Source organism: Tenebrio molitor, chromosome 2 (assembly GCF_963966145.1).
Source record: "Tenebrio molitor chromosome 2, icTenMoli1.1, whole genome shotgun sequence".
Taxonomy (NCBI): Eukaryota; Metazoa; Arthropoda; class Insecta; order Coleoptera; family Tenebrionidae; genus Tenebrio; species Tenebrio molitor.
Window position 1 is genome coordinate 10,870,890 of NC_091047.1, and position 17,921 is coordinate 10,888,810.

General features: G+C 34.5%; 4 protein-coding genes across 8 annotated transcripts; 2 read left to right on the forward strand and 2 right to left on the reverse strand.

Moving 5' to 3' along the window:
- Positions 1–35: 35 nt before the first annotated feature.
- Positions 36–3,655, reverse strand: LOC138122919 (trimeric intracellular cation channel type 1B.1). The gene is made up of 4 exons (XM_069037322.1): positions 3,520–3,655; positions 914–1,070; positions 587–859; positions 36–533 (listed from the first exon to the last, which is right to left on the reverse strand). The coding sequence occupies exons 1-4, from the start codon at positions 3,638–3,640 to the stop codon at positions 254–256; spliced, it is 831 nt and encodes a 276-aa protein (XP_068893423.1). The 5' UTR covers positions 3,641–3,655; the 3' UTR covers positions 36–253.
- Positions 3,656–3,770: 115 nt separating this feature from the next.
- LOC138122912 (putative glycerol kinase 5) lies at positions 3,771–9,993 on the forward strand. 3 transcript variants are annotated; one of them, XM_069037314.1, is made up of 12 exons: positions 3,772–3,910; positions 6,626–6,754; positions 7,272–7,389; positions 7,446–7,539; positions 7,622–7,791; positions 7,849–7,938; positions 7,997–8,311; positions 8,364–8,595; positions 8,652–8,746; positions 8,813–8,976; positions 9,025–9,158; positions 9,278–9,993. In XM_069037314.1, the coding sequence occupies exons 3-12, from the start codon at positions 7,282–7,284 to the stop codon at positions 9,424–9,426; spliced, it is 1,551 nt and encodes a 516-aa protein (XP_068893415.1). In that variant the 5' UTR covers positions 3,772–3,910; positions 6,626–6,754; positions 7,272–7,281; the 3' UTR covers positions 9,427–9,993. The 3 variants fall into 3 exon arrangements, with proteins under 3 accessions (XP_068893416.1, XP_068893415.1, XP_068893414.1); XM_069037315.1 differs by lacking the exon at positions 6,626–6,754 and having other exon boundaries at positions 3,771–3,910; XM_069037313.1 differs by lacking the exon at positions 3,772–3,910 and having other exon boundaries at positions 6,527–6,754.
- An 881-nt stretch (positions 9,994–10,874) lies between these two features.
- On the forward strand, positions 10,875–14,866 carry Eb1 (microtubule-associated protein RP/EB family member 1). Of its 3 annotated transcripts, none has more exons than XM_069037326.1 (6): positions 10,875–11,017; positions 11,537–11,806; positions 12,859–13,075; positions 14,175–14,278; positions 14,336–14,479; positions 14,530–14,866. In XM_069037326.1, the coding sequence occupies exons 2-6, from the start codon at positions 11,540–11,542 to the stop codon at positions 14,584–14,586; spliced, it is 789 nt and encodes a 262-aa protein (XP_068893427.1). In that variant the 5' UTR covers positions 10,875–11,017; positions 11,537–11,539; the 3' UTR covers positions 14,587–14,866. The 3 variants fall into 3 exon arrangements, with proteins under 3 accessions (XP_068893427.1, XP_068893425.1, XP_068893426.1); XM_069037324.1 differs by lacking the exon at positions 12,859–13,075 and adding an exon at positions 13,674–13,920; XM_069037325.1 differs by lacking the exon at positions 12,859–13,075 and adding an exon at positions 13,674–13,920 and having other exon boundaries at positions 14,336–14,473.
- A 302-nt stretch (positions 14,867–15,168) lies between these two features.
- Positions 15,169–17,832, reverse strand: LOC138122910 (TRAF3-interacting protein 1-like). The gene is made up of 4 exons (XM_069037310.1): positions 16,965–17,832; positions 15,784–16,899; positions 15,537–15,732; positions 15,169–15,314 (listed from the first exon to the last, which is right to left on the reverse strand). Exons 1-4 carry the CDS (start codon positions 17,215–17,217, stop codon positions 15,170–15,172), a joined length of 1,710 nt encoding a protein of 569 aa, XP_068893411.1. The 5' UTR covers positions 17,218–17,832; the 3' UTR covers position 15,169.
- Positions 17,833–17,921: the final 89 nt, after the last annotated feature.

A 17,921-nucleotide genomic window follows, 5' to 3' on the forward strand; every position in this document is an offset into this window, starting at 1 on the left:
GTTTTTAATTCTTCGGAAGATTAAAGCAACACCGAAAAGCTTAAATAATTTATTAAGTACAAATAAAATCATCTTGGTACAATTGTTTACGTAATTATTGTCAACAATAAAATAAGACCCTACATCTGAGTGTGATGTAGGATTTTACTCGGAAGTCTTGGTTTACAACAGCTGAAAAAGTCAAGAAAAGATAAATTTGACATTCCGCACTTGATCAAATTTATACTTTTCTATAAACTTAATGAACGTTGATTTAGTTCGTTTTCTTTGCGTCTTTGGTTTCACCCTCTTTGAGTTGTCCTCTGCCCAAAATTTTGGCCAAGCTATCCCAAATACCACCGAAGAACAGTGCGCACACCAGATTCTCGAATGGAACGAAAGGATCATGAATTCCCAACAAAATGGAAGACAATTTGAAGTAAACGAAGAATATGACGATCCCGAAATAGACCAGAGCGTGAGGCGCCGAAATCAGTTCTGTTTTCTTGTCCAAAATGAAGATGATGGAAGCTACAAGGGAAGCTTTCGTGTAGCTGCAAATACAGATTATTAACAAATGGTAATTCATTTTTAAAAGTGTACGTACAAGCTGGGTTGCATAAATTCCATAGCTGTCGGGGTCCACACGCCTCTAATGAGTCTTTCCAAAAGTCTGGTAAATCCAGCACCGTTTCCTTTTAAGGTCCCGACAATTATCATGATTAGATAACCGTTGGGGTACAGCTTCGCAGCGTGAGCAACACCATCGTATACTTTTTTACATCTATAAATTTCCTTCATCGCAGAAAAAACTACTTTGATAGGCAGAAACTTGGCAAGCTTATAACCCAAATCGATGGGGGTGTAAAATATGACATACCTACGCAAATTCTAATAAAAATATAGCAATAACACAAGGCATCCAATTTTTTACCAAACTAGCGTTGCGACTACTAACTGAGGTGTGTTTTTCAAAGGTGCTAGAATCGGTTCTGCTAGGAGTCCATTTGCTACCATTCCGCCAGCAAACACCACTAGCATGTACGACAACCAACAAGCTAGCGGATGTTTACGAGAAAACTGTTGAGCGCCTGAAATTATGACATTAAAAGAGCGGTTAAACTTTATGTGTGCATAAATATTTAGTGGTCATTCTACTTTCACGGAGGTATAAATACAGATACAGATGCGTTTTTCAAATAAGAATCTACCTATTTTTTATGATCACGGCAGCGACTGATAACAACCATATAAAATTAAACACTCACCAAATTCTTGTTAAAATGCATTCACGTTGTTTTGGCATAATGGGAGGCCATGAACATTTTGCATTTAATTTTCTAGTAAAGCTGTCTGTTTGATTAAGTTATGTTTTTCTACGTTTGAGGTTATAAATAGCGTCAATGTCTAGTACTATGGAGAGCATGGAATTTCGGGCAGCAATTTACATGTCATTTAAAAAAAACCCAATGTAGTCTAGGTAAGCTTTATTGTCATAAATGTCATAATAATTAATTTTGACGGAACTTCAAAATAAACTGTCACAATTATGTATTTTACATTTTAGTTATTGATTTCCAAAGTTTAATAAAAAAGACGGTTTAGTTCTCAGAAAATCGCATCTAAGCACTTACAGCTTTTCAGAATTGATGAATGCAATTTACAAAATGATATGAGACAATAGTTGATATTAAAATGAGGTTATTAATACGTCTAGCACCTAAAGCCTATTTCACATTTTATATCAGTCAAATTTAAAGTCTGCCCGAAATTCCGTGCACCCAATAGTACATTGTTGTCAGTTTTACTAGTTTTCAATAGAAGAATACTCAGACATTGCGGGAAATTCAGCAACAAGTGATGTTCATTTTGATATTAGGTCCACATGTCAGGCACTTTAGTGACGGAAATCGAACAGTGTACCTATCCAAAGTTAAAAGAGCCCAATTTACACACGAACGAGTTGAATACAACGTTTTTTTGTTCGACGAGCCCCTTAAAGGCTCCAAATCGCTTAAAATCTTTAAAATTGCTTGGCGTTTCGTTTTGACAAGTTGTGACATTTATAAAAATCCGTTCACACAGGAAAAATTTTTCAAATTCTGACAGTGTCGAACAAAAGAAAATAAATCATAACCTCCCATTATGCCAAAACAACGTGAACGGTGTTTACTTTCTTCACTTACTTATTTCGCTAACTAACCACCTAATAAATAACAATTCTTCGTCATTCCCACATTTGCAATTAAAACCACAATTTTTATGACCAGTTTATAATTTGTACAGTTATGATTTACGTTTTAAACGATTGATTAAATTAAATGCACATTTGTAAGCGCAAATCTCTGAAAAATGTAAATTTTATGATACTTTCATTTCATCAAGAGACATTTCAACGTATAAAAAACATTTGGACTAATCTTTCGACTCTCAAGGATGTTCATTACACAAATGCTAGCGGTTAGTTTTTTTTTCTGGGACTTAATACACCACAATTAAAATACGAAAAAAATCTTATGGTTCATAAAGTTTTGCCCAAGTCTTAGAAGGTTAAGAATATATCATTGTACTATTTAATTGTCTTTAACAAACAAACATTTCATAACTGAGTTTACTCAACTCGGCAAGTTTAACTGAAATTATTCGGTGTTTGGGCAGAGTAAAACTGATGTTTTTTAATTCCCATTAAAGTGATAAATTTTTTGAATCTTCTCTCCTTCTGCTAAGATAATAAATATAAAGAAGAGTTTGAAGAATTTTTTTTTGTCATTTTCAATAATTTCTCGGAATCTATTGCTTGTTTTCCAAAAAACAAAAACTCCAGATTTGCTGCTTGATGTCTCAACGACTCCAGTTGAAAGAAAAGTTTTCGCTTTTGAAAAATGCTACTAATGAGATAGAACTTGCTAGTTGTCTGCTGGTTTTGTACTTAGAGTAATGAACACCTTTAGAAATAAAAATTGAATAATATTTCTGTTTATAAAAATTACTCGTAGGTATTTGAGCGAATACCTAAATCATGCGCAAGTATTGATTTATAAGCAGTGTAGGTACTTGTAGTTTCACATAAAATTGAAGAGCATTTTTCATTTCTACTTTATTGTTTAAAAACATTTTTTGAACACAAATTCTCCAAGAATATCTGGTGAAAATTGGAAAAATTGAAAATAGTACCCGGCCAAATTGATATTAATTAACAAAGTGTCCTGTGGCAACAGGAGTGAACAAATATTTGTCGTCTCAAACCGGGACTATAATAAGACTGGCGAGTGCACGATGAACCATCCTACTAATAAATGTACCTACAATTCCGTAAATAACTCCTGCTTATCTAAATTGAATTCATAGATAAAATAATACACAGCACGCAAGCGCGCTGCGGAAGTTTTCATTACATCACAAAAATATATATCCTACAGTACCTCGGGACGAGCAAGTGTACTTATTGTACACGAGCAAAAATCGACGTCATCGTAAAAGTAGAACGACCGGCATTGTTTCACTGTGCAGATTGCCGTCGTGATATTCTGTTTTACCTACCGCTTCCCAGGTCTTCCCTGACGGACAAGGCGCACAAGGTGCAATGCGCAATGTCGAAATAGGGAAACATCTTGAGCTTGACCACCTGGTTGGCGATGTCGAGGAACGCCTCGGGATCCATGATGAGGCTGTCGTTGATCTGTTCACACTTCCACTACAAAACACTGAGATAATGGCTTAAGTGGTTGGACCGGAGATAGGAAATTAGCGACGCTCGCACATGGCTGATTGCCAGGCTCGGACTAGGTTATAGCTCGCCAGGCCCGACGCCGACAAATTCTGACCCTGACGCCGCGACGCTATTTTAAACTTTCCGACGGGAGAAAATTTTCTGGATTTCGGGGAATGCCGACGCGCTGCTGGTATTGCTGGCTGTCTACGTGGAACATAGGTAAACACTAAATTTTATCGCACCTTTTGTTTCTTTCGAAATTTTACTTTTCATTTAATCTGTAAGAACACGTGAGTTTGATAACGGAATGAAAAATTAAAAATAGCTTTAAATTTAAAGCACACAAGTTAAAGATAATACAATGTACAAAACTGGAAAATATTATTAGATATTACAAAAGCAACTGTGAACAAAATTATGAACTATCAAACCCATATGGCAAATCATAATGTCGAGATGTTGTTTTCGTAATTAGTGTAGGTACTGGTTTTTTTAAATTAAAATTAAAAAAAGCTGATTTATTGGTGTCAGTATCCGATAAAACAAGAAATTTAACAAGAGGTTTACGCCTGTAGCCTTTTGAATTATAAAGAGGTTTGACTGGAGTAAGCGGTAAACAGGGAAGTTATGGAAATTGACATAGAGTAGATAATGGAGCATTTTAGCAAATACGTAGTTATTTATGCAACGAGGTTCTGTGTACATTGGATTTTTCTAATTGCCCGAGAGGCCAGATTGAAATACGAGCGCAGCGAGGATTTTAAGGCCTCGAGGGCAATTAGAAAAGCCCAATTTGCACAGAAACGAGTTGCATACAAACTTTTATTGTTTGAAACGACGTATTTGCTTTTGACAGTTTTGACAAATTTTTCGAGAAATGTCACTTTGAATGTGTTGTCTGGGGCAACAGTTCGTTATCTGCAGTTAGGAGGCAGTTTACAAAGGAGAAAAATGAGAATTTATGACAATTGAAAGCAATAAATATAAATAAGATTCTTGATGAAATATACTTAGAAGTTTGGCGGTACATGACTTATTTAAAGACACTTTAATCGGACTTCAAAATTAGCAAAAATGATCTATATTATAGAAATGAATCAACATCTTAATTTATTTAGAAATGGTGGGACACAATCAAGATGAGGTCAGTAATGGTCTGTTTGACTAATACCTTAACAAATATGCAATTAAATAATTTATGCGTGTGTAGCAGCAAAAGAAGTTAACCTTCTTGGGAAGATTTTCTATTGACGGGTTAGTTATGCCAATTAAAAACCCAAGATATTTTAAAAATTGATTTATAATAAAAACAAAACAATTAATAATGGGTATACTGCAAAATAAATGATAATGATAATGCTTTTGAAGGAATTATCGTTACTTGATAGAAATATTTGTAATAAAATAAAATCCCACCTCGAGGACGTACCCCCTTTTTATGAAAAATATTGACTTTTAGTACAAAGTCCTTTTTAGCCGATCACAGCCTCTTCGAACGACGATCGTTGATTGCCAAGTATTCCAAATATCCATTTTGTTGAAAAAAGTACGGGAATATTTTAAAATAAAAACATTTGTGAAACGATTTTTTTTTTGTACAAATCTTGACGTACCTAACTTGCTATACCTACATATACCCTGTTCACATAACAAAGAATCACAACAAATTTAAGTCGAAAATACAAGTGGCACTGGTGTTCAATTATGATCTAGAGCAAAAAAACTTTTCCAAGTCCTCCAGAAAATAGGATTTGTCAAACTCTGCGAAACAGGCTTCAGTTTCGACAATGACCTCCTCGTTCGATGCGAATCTCTTTCCACCGAGCCACTGTTTTCATGTTTGGAAACAGGAAGAAGTCGCCTAGGGGGCTAAATCTGGAGAATACGGTGGATGTGACAGCAATTCGTAGCCCAATTCCACCAATTTCGTTGCGGCAACGAGGGATTGGCGTGCAAGCGCGTTGTCTTGGTGGAAGAGCACCTTCTTTTTCCCCAAGTGGGGCCGTTTTTTCTTCAATGCCTCGTCAAATCTGCCCAATAATTGAGCACAATACTGCCCTGTGATCGTTCTTCTCTTTTCCAAATAGTCGATGAAGATTATGCCTTTTGAATCTCAGAAAACGTGGCCTTGACCTTTCCGGCCGATAAAACCGTTTTCGCCATTTTTGGTGCCTGTTCGCCGGGTGAAATCCACTGTTTTGACTGTTCCTTCATTTCTGGCGTGTAGTCATAGATCTGTGTTTCATCAACACTCACGAAACGGCGAAGAAACATCTTTGGATTGCGCTTAAACGGGTCAAAACACTGCTTCGAAATGGTCATTCGGTACCGCTTGTTGTCCACAGTGAGCAAACGCGGCACCCATCTTGCCGATAGTTTTGTCATGCCCAACCAAATTAATGTTCATGTAGGATATTCTGTACTTTAGTCAGATACAAGCGAAAAAATCTTAGATTTAACTGGTAACAAAAAGATGAAATTCAAAAAAAAAGGTTTACTGATAATGAGGATTTGATACAATTTGTATTGCCGTTGTGAAAGATGAAGGTTACTTTTGGCTTTTGAGCTCCACCCTCGATTTTTGAAGTTATTCATATGTTTTTTTGCCTTTGTGACAAATCGTAAATATACATGGAGTTGTCAAAGAAGTAAATACATACCTATAGCATCTAAATTTTGTTGGCAAATTCACCTTATTTTTATTTGTCATAAAGTACATAAAAATATGCAAAAAAAATTAAACATAAAATACCTATTGTTGTTGTTAATAACTTATTGTTGCTCTAATGCTTTTAATAGTAAGCGATACCTACCCACGAAGTAAACATAATGTCGATTAGTTTTAAAGTAAGACATGCGCAAAATCATCTTATCAGTAGTAAAAATTATTGATAATCATCCCAACGATTCAGTCAACAATGATACTTTGTGTAGGTCAAAATACCACCCGGCAACGTACATGGTCGACAAGGTCGACGACTTTTTGTTAAATACGTGCTTCTACCAAATGGTTTCGCGAAGCAAAGTAACGTAAATTGAATGACCTACTTTTCCAGTGTGCATGTAAGTAGAGATAAATTTACCTCAATCGTAAGTAAATTGTAGATGGGTCTCTGTAAAAATTTGTTTTCATTTAAAATAAATGAAATGAAGCATGAATTTCATTTGCGGATGGCTCTACACATTATGTAAACATAACTATTCTTATTTTATCTGAAGAGTTACCATTTACGTTCGATAAGATAAATATTATCTGAAGAATTTTCACATAACCTGCTTGCTATATTTATTCAAAATCTGGAATAGCTACTTAAGTGTTAATTTAAATTAAAAATAAATTGGACGTCTTATGATCGGGATCAGGGGTCACAAATTAACGAATGACGCAACGATTAATTATTGTCTTCCACCCCCGTAAATGTAGTTTTTTTAATCATCATTAATTTTATTCATATCATATCATTTAAATAGAATTTGTGAAACATGTAGATTGAATCGTCTGCTATCAGAAAATAAGTAACAGTAAAAATATCCTCATGAAGTTGTGATATTATGCAATATAGTTTTTTTATCATTTTAGATCAAAAATTATGGTACAATCACATTCTTACATAGCAGCTTTAGATGTTGGGACTACTACAATTAGATGCATAATTCTAGACTCTTCAGCTCAAACTGTTGGTTCCTCAAGATCCGCCGTAAACAAAATTAATACAACCCGCTTGACAATTCTAATTAAAATAAGTAATTGCAGATAAAATTAATATACCCCAAACCAGGATTCGTTGAAATAAATCCAAATCAACTTTGGGAACAGATTTTAGAAGTTGTCAAAAATGCTATTTCTGGTAAATAGTTTTATTCTTATTGTTAGTGATAGAACTTTAGTCTTTGTACATGTTCAAACAAAATTATTGTTTGCATTTTTAGACGCTAATTTAAGTATTGAGAGCATAAAATGTCTTGGAATATCAACTCAACGAGCAACATTCTTAACATGGAGTCGTGACACTGGGGAACCATTTCATAATTTTATTACGTGGAAAGATATCAGAGCAAAAAAGCTGTGTAAAGACCTTAACGCATCTCCAACAGTAAAGGTGTTTTCAAATTTGCCCTTTTTTATTATTATTTTTTTTATATTGATGTAATTTTAGCTGTTTCGCTATGCTGCCTACAGCTTATATCTCGTAACGAGAAGTGATCGATTTTTAACTGGAAGTAGATTAAAACTTGCATCAAATCACGTAAGCACACTTTACCGATGTTTAAGCAAGTAACCAGACCACTGTTTTCCTTTTACAGGTGACAGGAAGATTATTATGGACTCTCCAAAATATTCCCGAATTGAAATCGGCAATTAGTCAAAATAATGTAATGTTTGGAACCATCGACACTTGGCTTCTCTACAAACTAACCAAAGGCAATTTACACGTAACTGACATCAGCAACGCGTCGGCAACCGGCTTTTTTGACCCATTTGTTTTTGAATGGGGTTCATGGGCGAAAGTTGTATTAGGAATACCTGAGTCAATTCTCCCTCAAGTGGTACCAAACGATTTTGATTTTGGTGAAACAGCACAAGAAATTTTTGGAACTTCGTTACCCATTCGATGCGTTGTACGAATTGTTCTCATTTTGTAGCCACTTAAATTTATCCTTCCTTTTGTAGATGGCTGATCAGTCATCGTCGATGTTTGCTTCGTGTTGTTTTAACGTGGATGACATCAAAGTTACTCTCGGAACTGGGGCCTTTTTGGATGTTAACACTGCCACAAAAATTCACACAAGTATCACCGGAATTTATCCTTTGATTGGATGGAAAATCAGTGACAACACGGTAAATATTGGGGAGGTTGCTTGTAACGATTGCGGTTCCTTTGTCCAATGGCTCTTAAGTATAGGTAAAGTCAGTACCAAAACAGAGTGATTTTTACGTCAGTGATTTATATTATTTAAGGATTAATTAGCAACCCTTCAGAAATTTACGAGATGGTAACCTCTGTAGAAGACAGCGACGGGGTTTGCTTCATTCCGGCTTTCAGTGGATTTGGTGTAAGCACATGTTATTTTTGAAATGATATACATATACCCAAAAACCTCGTTTTTGTCAAACTTCAGCCTCCAATAAATGATGAACTGGCAGGATCTGGATTTATTGGAATAAAACCGACGACGACCAATAAACACTTGGTTAGGTCGGTATTAGAAGGAATAGTTTATAGAGTGGTACTTGCATATCAAACGCTAAAAAGAGAAAGAAACAGAGAGTACAGTAAAATTATGTAAGTTGTGCTTTTGTAGGAGTGCATGAATTGAACAAAATCTTGCAGAGTCGATGGTGGTGTAGCAAAAAATGATTTTGTTTGTCAAACGTTGGCAGATTTAACTGGAATAATTGTGGAGAGGCTGGATTCAACTGAGATGTCTGTCTTGGGGGTGGGTTTTCTAGCAGGGATTAAAACAGGTAGGTTGTTTGTAGCTCAATTATGATCTCCCAAACAATAATTGGATGAAGAATATGACTGTTTTTCTCATAAACATTGTATTGTACTCTTGAGACTACTGTCACACTTATAATTTCAGGTATATGGGATGGTAAAGCAGATTTGAACAAATTAAATAAAACGGAAAAGTCGTTCAAACCAAAAATTCATTCGGAAATGTGCATGAACCAATTCAGTAAATGGTCAAATGCTATAAAGAGGTTTACATCTTGGTACGCAGAAGACTGAAATCTTACAAATAACAGGTTCTAAATGGCTCTTTTACAATTTAAAATTGGATGACTTGTCACCTTTGATAATAATTAATCAATCAAGCTTTCTTTAGCAAGCCATCCACGTAAATATTCCTTGAAATACATGATAAATGGGTATATATTTAGACTCAAGTCTCATAGATTCTCCTTTAGAGCTAAGTTTTAAACGACAAACAAATTTTATTACTTCAGTTATAGGTATTATTTAACTAGTACATTTTTAATGATTGATTTACTCAGCTCTCAGATATCAAGATAATTTGTTATTACTTATTATTCTTTTACTATTTATGAAGAACAATTAAACGAGCAAATAAGCAAAGAACATGAACCAAGAGCACACTTGATATTTAAACTCGATAGGTAGGTACTTCTTGCCTATAAAACAAGACTGAGTTAAAAATATAATATTATATGGGAAATGGTGCATTGTATCCCAAAGTATACTAATTGTGGTACATGTTTTGTAATTTAGGTACATTCCACAGAGAAGGGTAAAACTATGTATGTACTGTGTACAATAAAAGTGTTGGGACGTTTAGCTGATTTTTTTTTCAAACCTATTTTCCCCTCAATATATTTACAAGTTAAATGATTCTTTTTATATACATTTTTCTAGTTTGGGTATATGTATGTATAAAAGATAAAAAATCATAATTTTTAGGAAAAGCATAATTTCATTTGAATTTAATATGATGGGGACACAATATTTTGAACAAATTTTGAATTTAAATTTTTCAGTATAAACCAGTATAAATAAAATTTATTATTATTATAATCATAAATTAGCAACAATTTGCAATATGAACTAAACTGAGTTTAATAAAATAGGTAAGTATGTAGTTACTGAATTTTATTAAGTCGGTATATCAATCAACTGAACTATCTCAAACAAGGTTCAAAAAAAAAACTAAACTCAACTAAACTGGTTAGAATAAACATTTCTTATAATCTTCTGCCAAACTCCCAAACTAATGAATAGCCAAAGTCTAGCAGCTAATACATGCATAAAATACAAAATTCTTTGTAAACATTTTAAAAATAACTTCTCAAAAAACACTGAATCTTTAAACTCTAGGTCATAAAAATAATACCTATACCACAAGGATTAAAAAAAAAGTTCACTTTCTTCATGCAATAGGTACCTACCTTTGTCGCTTTGACGTTATGGGATAACCTTTTTCGTCATAGCAAAATCAAAATGTTCCACCTAAAAATCAAATTCATTACCTACTATAACTACAAAACCAATTTTCCCACTACAGTACATAAAATACTCCACAGAGGTTTCTCGACATCTCATTTTAAATTTATTACGATCAATTCACTATTAAAGAACACTTCTTTAATTGCATTTTTTTACTTTTAATCGATTTAATTCGATTAACATTCAGTTTAAATAATAACTAATTATGCAACCCGCACATTTTCTATTGTTTAGGGACTTTTGGTTTTTCACGTCTTTAAGTTTGGAATATGGTTGAATGGCCGGTAGGCCGGTGTTAAAATTCTCTGCTAAATTTCGTACCACTCCCGATTAAAGAAATTAAATTAATTATTCACAGGTAAATATTCGCTTATTTGTAAGTTAAGGCGTCTCGTAATCGACCTGCAACCACACAAGATTCGTGATCATTATCGCAACGTATTGTATCGGCATTTGCCCCAAATTGCATTTTCGAAACGTCAATGCCATGGCCGAAACACCGAGTTTCATCCCATTTCTGGGCCGAATTCCGATTCTTTGCACTAAAACAACTGCGTTTAAGATAATCAAGAATAGATTGATTGATGAATTTTATTTTTAGAAGCGATGCGTTGGGTAAGATTTTTTCCTAACGGGACAACATCCCGTAAAAACCGGTATGCATCATTTTTCGCCTCAAGTAATTTATGATCGAACTGTTGAATTTTTGCTCAAACCGATCACTGATTAGGTGGCCGTCAATTTAAACCATGTTTATGATTACTCCAATGGAAAATTTTTACCCGTCGTATTTTATTTATTCAGTGTTCATACATCATGTACCTCAAAACTCCACACCAAGAACGTTCACGTGTATTGTTGATAACATTTTTTGTAGAAAATGGCGGTGAATGTGTATTCTACGAATGTGACTTCGGAGAATTTATCTCGACATGACATGTTAGCATGGGTTAATGAATGTTTGCAAAGTAATTTTGGAAAAATTGAAGAATTGTGTACGGGTGCTGCCTATTGCCAGTTCATGGACATGTTGTTTCCTGGATCTGCCCAACTTAAAAGAGTTAAGTTCCGAACAAACCTAGAACATGAGTACATACAGAATTTTAAGATTTTACAAGCCGGTTTTAAGAAGATGGGTGTAGACAAGGTAAGAATTTGAATTAGAAAAATAGGTCCACAAACGCGATTCAAGTTCCAATTCAACAATTTGTAGGGAGTATTTTTAATTAAACTAGGTGTTGACTTGATTAATCATCACACTTCAATATTTATTTTATTAAGAAAACGTTGATTAAAAAAATATTTTCAAATTATAAAAATTTATTACTATGTAATATATGTTTTATTATCCAATAGTCTTGATAAGATACAGAAATAATTTTGACTCTAGTAACGGCAGAATGCTTCTTATCGCCGTAAAAAATTAAAAATTAGTTTAAATAAAAACTTCAGTATTGCTTTTTTCTTTAAAAAATTAAAAGAAACCTTGTTATAACAAGGTCATGTCGCCGGTGGATCGAAGTGCGCCGCCAATTACAAGACAACTTGTTAGGGCGGGTGTACATTTGCGCTGAACTGCAAGAGCGTAATGTGACAAGTATGCGCAATGGCACGTTGCATTAATCACCATGAATAAGAAACAATTCCTTCTTAGATTTTAACTTGGAAACGTTTTCCTGTTTCTATTTTTGTCAGCATAGTCCGTTGTTTTTTTACGACTTTTTGTCCTTTTTTCCAATTCCAATACGTTGTCACATGCCAGGAAAACGGAATTTGTGGTTGCCGTTATCGGATTTGACCTGACAGAGAAAATTTTACGTGCTCATGTTTTTATATTCGTAAATGTTAATTTTTACGATCAAGTTCAACGGATTTAACATACATGTTATACATAATTTTTTCAATTATTGGTTTTGTATTGGAAGGCGCTACATTATAAATAATCGTGATACGATAACATAATTTTGTTTGTAAGCAAATAAAAATGCGCATATAGAAATGTTTGTAAGCTGTGGATTATTTCTGTAATTTGGTCTTTATCATAAATTTAAAAATAAACTATATTTTTACAGTTGAATAAACAAGGTATCCTCGGTTGGAACGAATTAAAACGTACTTAATTTTATTCTAAATAATCTGATTTTAATTTTGTATCCGACAGAAATTTATTAATTAACGGGTTATTTGCGATAATTGTAGATTATACCCGTAGATAAATTGATAAAAGGACGTTTCCAAGACAATTTTGAATTCTTGCAATGGTTTAAGAAATTTTTCGATGCCAATTATGATGGTAGAGAATACGACGCACTCGAAGCCAGAGGTGGTATCAATATCGGTTCGGCCGCACATGATCATCATGTTGGAGGACTTGTACCCCATCATGCCGCCCCAAAAATTGCACCTAATCGACAGGGTAAATGGACAGACCAGTCCTTTGACGATATCGACTCTTGACAAAATACTGTGACTTGTTACATTTGAAACAGATATTGAAAATATGTATTACAAACTTGTCAGAGATAATTTTCCAGAAACTTGTTAATCGCGAACTTTGTTACTCAATTTTTAATTTTGTTCAAGATAACGAACACAATGAAACAATTAGTTTTGATTAATAGTAAAGTCAGCTGTTCAAACAATCGATAAATAACATGATTCAGATTGAAGGAGCTGTAATTTTTGGATACAGTGATTCTGATTACTGATTAGAGAGGCTGGAAAATAAAAACGACAATACTGTCCTAATAATGGAAATAAACTTAATGAAATTGAGATTTTCTTAAATGTCTGGTTCATTTGTTGTTGGGTCGATTTCGTCCGTCGATGGTTCGAGCGCTTTTGCTTGTTTTCCCGTAGTGGGGGTGTGAGAGATCAGAAAACGGTCCGCCTCCCTGTCATATACCGTTGGTCCTCACGTTATTTTGTTACGTTTTTGTTTGATGTCACGCATGTTGTCTTTTCATTTTGGTTTGTTTCATTTCGCTTTGTTTTTGTTTTGGTGGCTGCATTAGATAGTCCCTATTGACAAACTGGTGAAAGGACGGTTCCAAGATAACTTTGAATTTTTACAATGGTTCAAAAAATTCTTCGATGCGAACTATAGGGGTAACGAATACGACGCCCTGTCATGTCGGAACGGCGAACCCATGGGAGGGGGCGGCATAAACGCTCCAAGAAGTACCAACTCGTTGATGGCAAGAAAACCAGTTCCGACTTCGCCGGCCAAGACGGCCGCGGCAAAACCTATAGGCCGAGCGAGTAGGTCATTCATTATTTTGACGCTAATATTTGCAGTATTGGTTTACATTAATTCAACACACCAAAGAGGCTACAAGGAATGTCACTGCATAATTCCATTCACACTACTAATTTTCCACCTAGCCTCTTTAACTTCTACGTTGCTTTGATTTTTTTCTTCATTTGCATTTTGAATCCTGTTTTGTTTTGTTTCTGCTCAACGCACAGTATTTTTTTTTTTTTTAATTGAAAGAATATTAATCTAAAATTTTTAGTGCCAAAAGTCAACACCGTTCGACCGATAACAAAGAACCCTCAGAACAAGGGTGGAGATGCTGGTAGATTGGACGAGTTAACAAATCAAATTGCAGAATTTAAGGTGTTCATTTGATCGATTTTCATGTTTCCATTTGATTTATTGTTAAACGTTTAATAGATAACCATTGATGGGTTGGAAAAAGAGAGGGACTTCTATTTTGGAAAACTGCGAGACATCGAAGTAATGTGTCAAGAAGCTGAGGAAGGCCAAAATCCATTAATTCAAAAAATTCTCGACGTTCTGTACGCAACAGAGGTAAATGTAGATTGACCAAAATTGGTTCGTGTGTTGTTTTTGATAACAAATTTTAGGAGGGATTTGCACCCCCAGATGAAGTAGAGGCCGGAGGTGATGAAGACGAATATTAGCGTAAATTATGCCGCCTTTTATATGTTGAAAAATTTTGCAATGTTTTACAAGTTAAATAATGCAGGTTTAATGATGCAACTTTTATGTAAGTTTTTTTCTGGTTAATTTAAGACAATACTTCTTTTTATATGAGTGTTGCTTACGTGTGTGCGTTGGTATACTAGTAAGTTGTTGATATTTGTCCTTATTTATGTTTGCCATTTAACGCAGTTACAATATTTAAGTTAAATGGATAACATGTTTGCAAAATTATTGTCCCATAAATTTCGGTTTATTTAATATGGTTGACTGTTATTTATCTTCACCTGTCCTTACTAATGTAGTCTTAAAACGCATTGCTTTTTATATAATTTTACTTATAAAACTATTAATAACATTACATTTGGGCCAGTTTTGTAATAAAATGTAAATTTTATAACAATACAATTTCAAAATCGATTTTTGTTTTATAATTATTATTTTGAGTGAACAGTTTCATTAACCCGTGATTATTGTAAGACGATCTAACTATTTACACTTCCACGTGCCGAAAATACATAAAATCAACAAAATTGTAAATAACAATAGTTTAACCCTAAATGTTTATTTTGCCAAAAGTTCCTTTATTTTAATTTCGTTTCGTAAGATGTTGCTTCTGGTATTTACTATTTCGTCTTCCATTTTTTTAATTTCTTGATTTAGATGCTCAAGTTGTGAAACTAACGGTTTGTTCATCTCATTGCTTATCCTAAAAAACAAAATATATTAACATTAAAAATAAATAAAAAAATTGACAAATGTCTTTCAAACGCTGGCCTTATTTGGGCGTCATAATTCCACCCCTTTGAATATTTTATTCCTATTAATATGTAATTTTGTGACTCACATTTGAGTCGATTCACGCTTACAAAAATATTGATTTGCTTAATAAATCAACGAATACGACTTGAATAGAAATAAGTAACCTTACTTTTTTTGTTTAGCGATTTCGTCAAATAATTGGCGTTTAGTGTTGGTCCACAATTCCAGTTCCGCATGCATTGCATCTATATCTTCATGAAGATAATTTAACAACTTCCCCAAAGGATTCGCAGTTTTTGTCAACGTCTGTATCAGAGATCTCAAATTATTTGTTTCCTTACTTGTTGACTCTTTTCCGTAGAATACTTGAAAATAATTACATTTTACGAAAGCCACAAAAAAAAATATATTCTTACCATCCTTCTGCCACTCTTCGGATTTTGTTGCACCACTTTTGTTGTCACTTTCGTTGATCTGTTCCAAAATCTGTTCGACCAAATGACCTTTGTTATCTCCAGGAACGTCCGCGACGTTCTCATTTTGCTCGTCCACCACTTCGGGATTACTCTGAATGATAACCGTCTCCTCTTCGTCCACATCTTTATCGAAACTTTCAACGATCACGTTGATTTTTCCCATAGGGACAACTTCTTTGACGGGAAACGCCGAATCCGGTCTTAAACGCGGCGCTCCAGGTCTAGCGCTCGAAGGTCTGACACTTGGAGGCCTCAGTGAACTCTTGGGGCGGCTTTGAATGTGTATGGGTTCCTTGTTTTCTTCACTGACGGGTTTCTCTTTACGATCACCGCTCCTAGGACGAGCCGATTTCGGCCGCGATGCCGAGGTACTCCGCTTCTTGGGCTCATTGTCAGCAGATGCCTCATTGACGGAAGAGTCAATTACAGTCTTGGCGACATCTTCTGTTCTGACAGTTTCATCTGGTAGGGACCTGTTACTGTTAACTTCAACAGCGGAAATTTCAACCGCTTCGTTGGTGTTTTCTTTGTTAGTTTCTTTTACCTCATTAACTGCATCCACACTTGGAACTGAAACTTCCAAATTTTCATTACTTTTTTGCGCAGGATGAGTCACTTCCTTGGGTGACTCTTCTTTAGTTTTCCCTTTCTTTGTAGTCTTTTCTTTATTTCGTGGCTTACCCTCATTGGAGCCAGTTTTACTTTTTGATTCTTTAGTCGCACGTTTCGGCTTTTCTCTATTTGTAGATTTGGGTGTTTCATTGCTCACCTTTTTATCGTTATTTCTTGGAGTACTTCGCGTTTTTTCTTCCGAGCCAGCCACAGGTTTCGTCGATTTTTTCACTTTCTCGTTTTTATCTAAAGTTTTCTTTGGTTTCTTACTTTTCTCATTGTTGATAATTTGGCCGGATTGTAACTGATTGATGTACAGACTGCTATCAATTTTTTTATCAAGCGCTTTTCCGATTGCTTGAAGTAATAAATTAGTCTCTGTAGGTTCAAGTCCGGCTATAATTTTACTTGGACGCACCGCCAAATCTGTATTTGTTATCGCCTCTGTAAGCAAAAGTAAAACGGTAAGTACTTAAGCTTCCACTAGTAGGTACTGTTAAGACACTTACTAACTGCATCGATCAGTTTACTTAAGAAAGCAACTTTGGCATCCCTCTCTTTCACGTTTTCGGAATTTAATTCTTCATCAGAAAAGAGTCCTTTTAAAAATCCTGTCTCTTTTATCACTGTATTAATGACATCGTGCAAAAATCTGAACGGCGGTTTCCTTAATAATTTATCACTTAGAGGTGGCTTCTTCACATATTTGCCCAAATATTTCTGCGTTTTCTGCACCACTTCTTGTTTTACCTCTTCAGGCATTTTATGTCTAAAATTATTTTACAACAAAAAGTCATCATGTGGCAATGTTGACAGGGGCGTTGCTAAGACAACGCTTGATACACATCACGCTATAATTTCCGTAGCTCCGTTATTGTAGACTTATAAAAAGCATTGAATTAATTTTCCTTATCTCCAAATCTCCACACATAAGTTATCAAAAAAAGTACACAAAAAACATTAAAATTTTCTATTGTTCGCAAAGGACTTCAGAATCTGCAAAGAACACAGTCGTATCTTGACAATATAATTAAGTATTTTAACTTTTCATGTTTTATCATACTCTACCACCAAGAACAAGGAAAAGTGACAAATAATTTGTCTTGTATTAAACTGCCAAGTTTTAGTAGCTTAGAAAAAAATTACTCATGTATTATCAACGCTATTATTTTGTACTGTGTTACTAAATATTAATTGGAATAGTTTGGTGGATATAAGTTATGCCCAATTGCCGAATACTGCTGCGTATATTTCAGTCAAGTAAGACCACTTTATTGCGAAAGGGCAAATAGCAACAGCAGCAGCTAGTTTTTTTACTAATTGCTGACTTTCAAGGTCACTTTTTAAATGTTGTAAGTTGCTCTGAACAAAACAGAAAAAATCGTTTTTGGTAGTGGCTTTGGGCCTAGATTGCCCAAAAAATTGCCTTATCTCTTAGAAAATGCAATGATTTATTTAATCCGGCA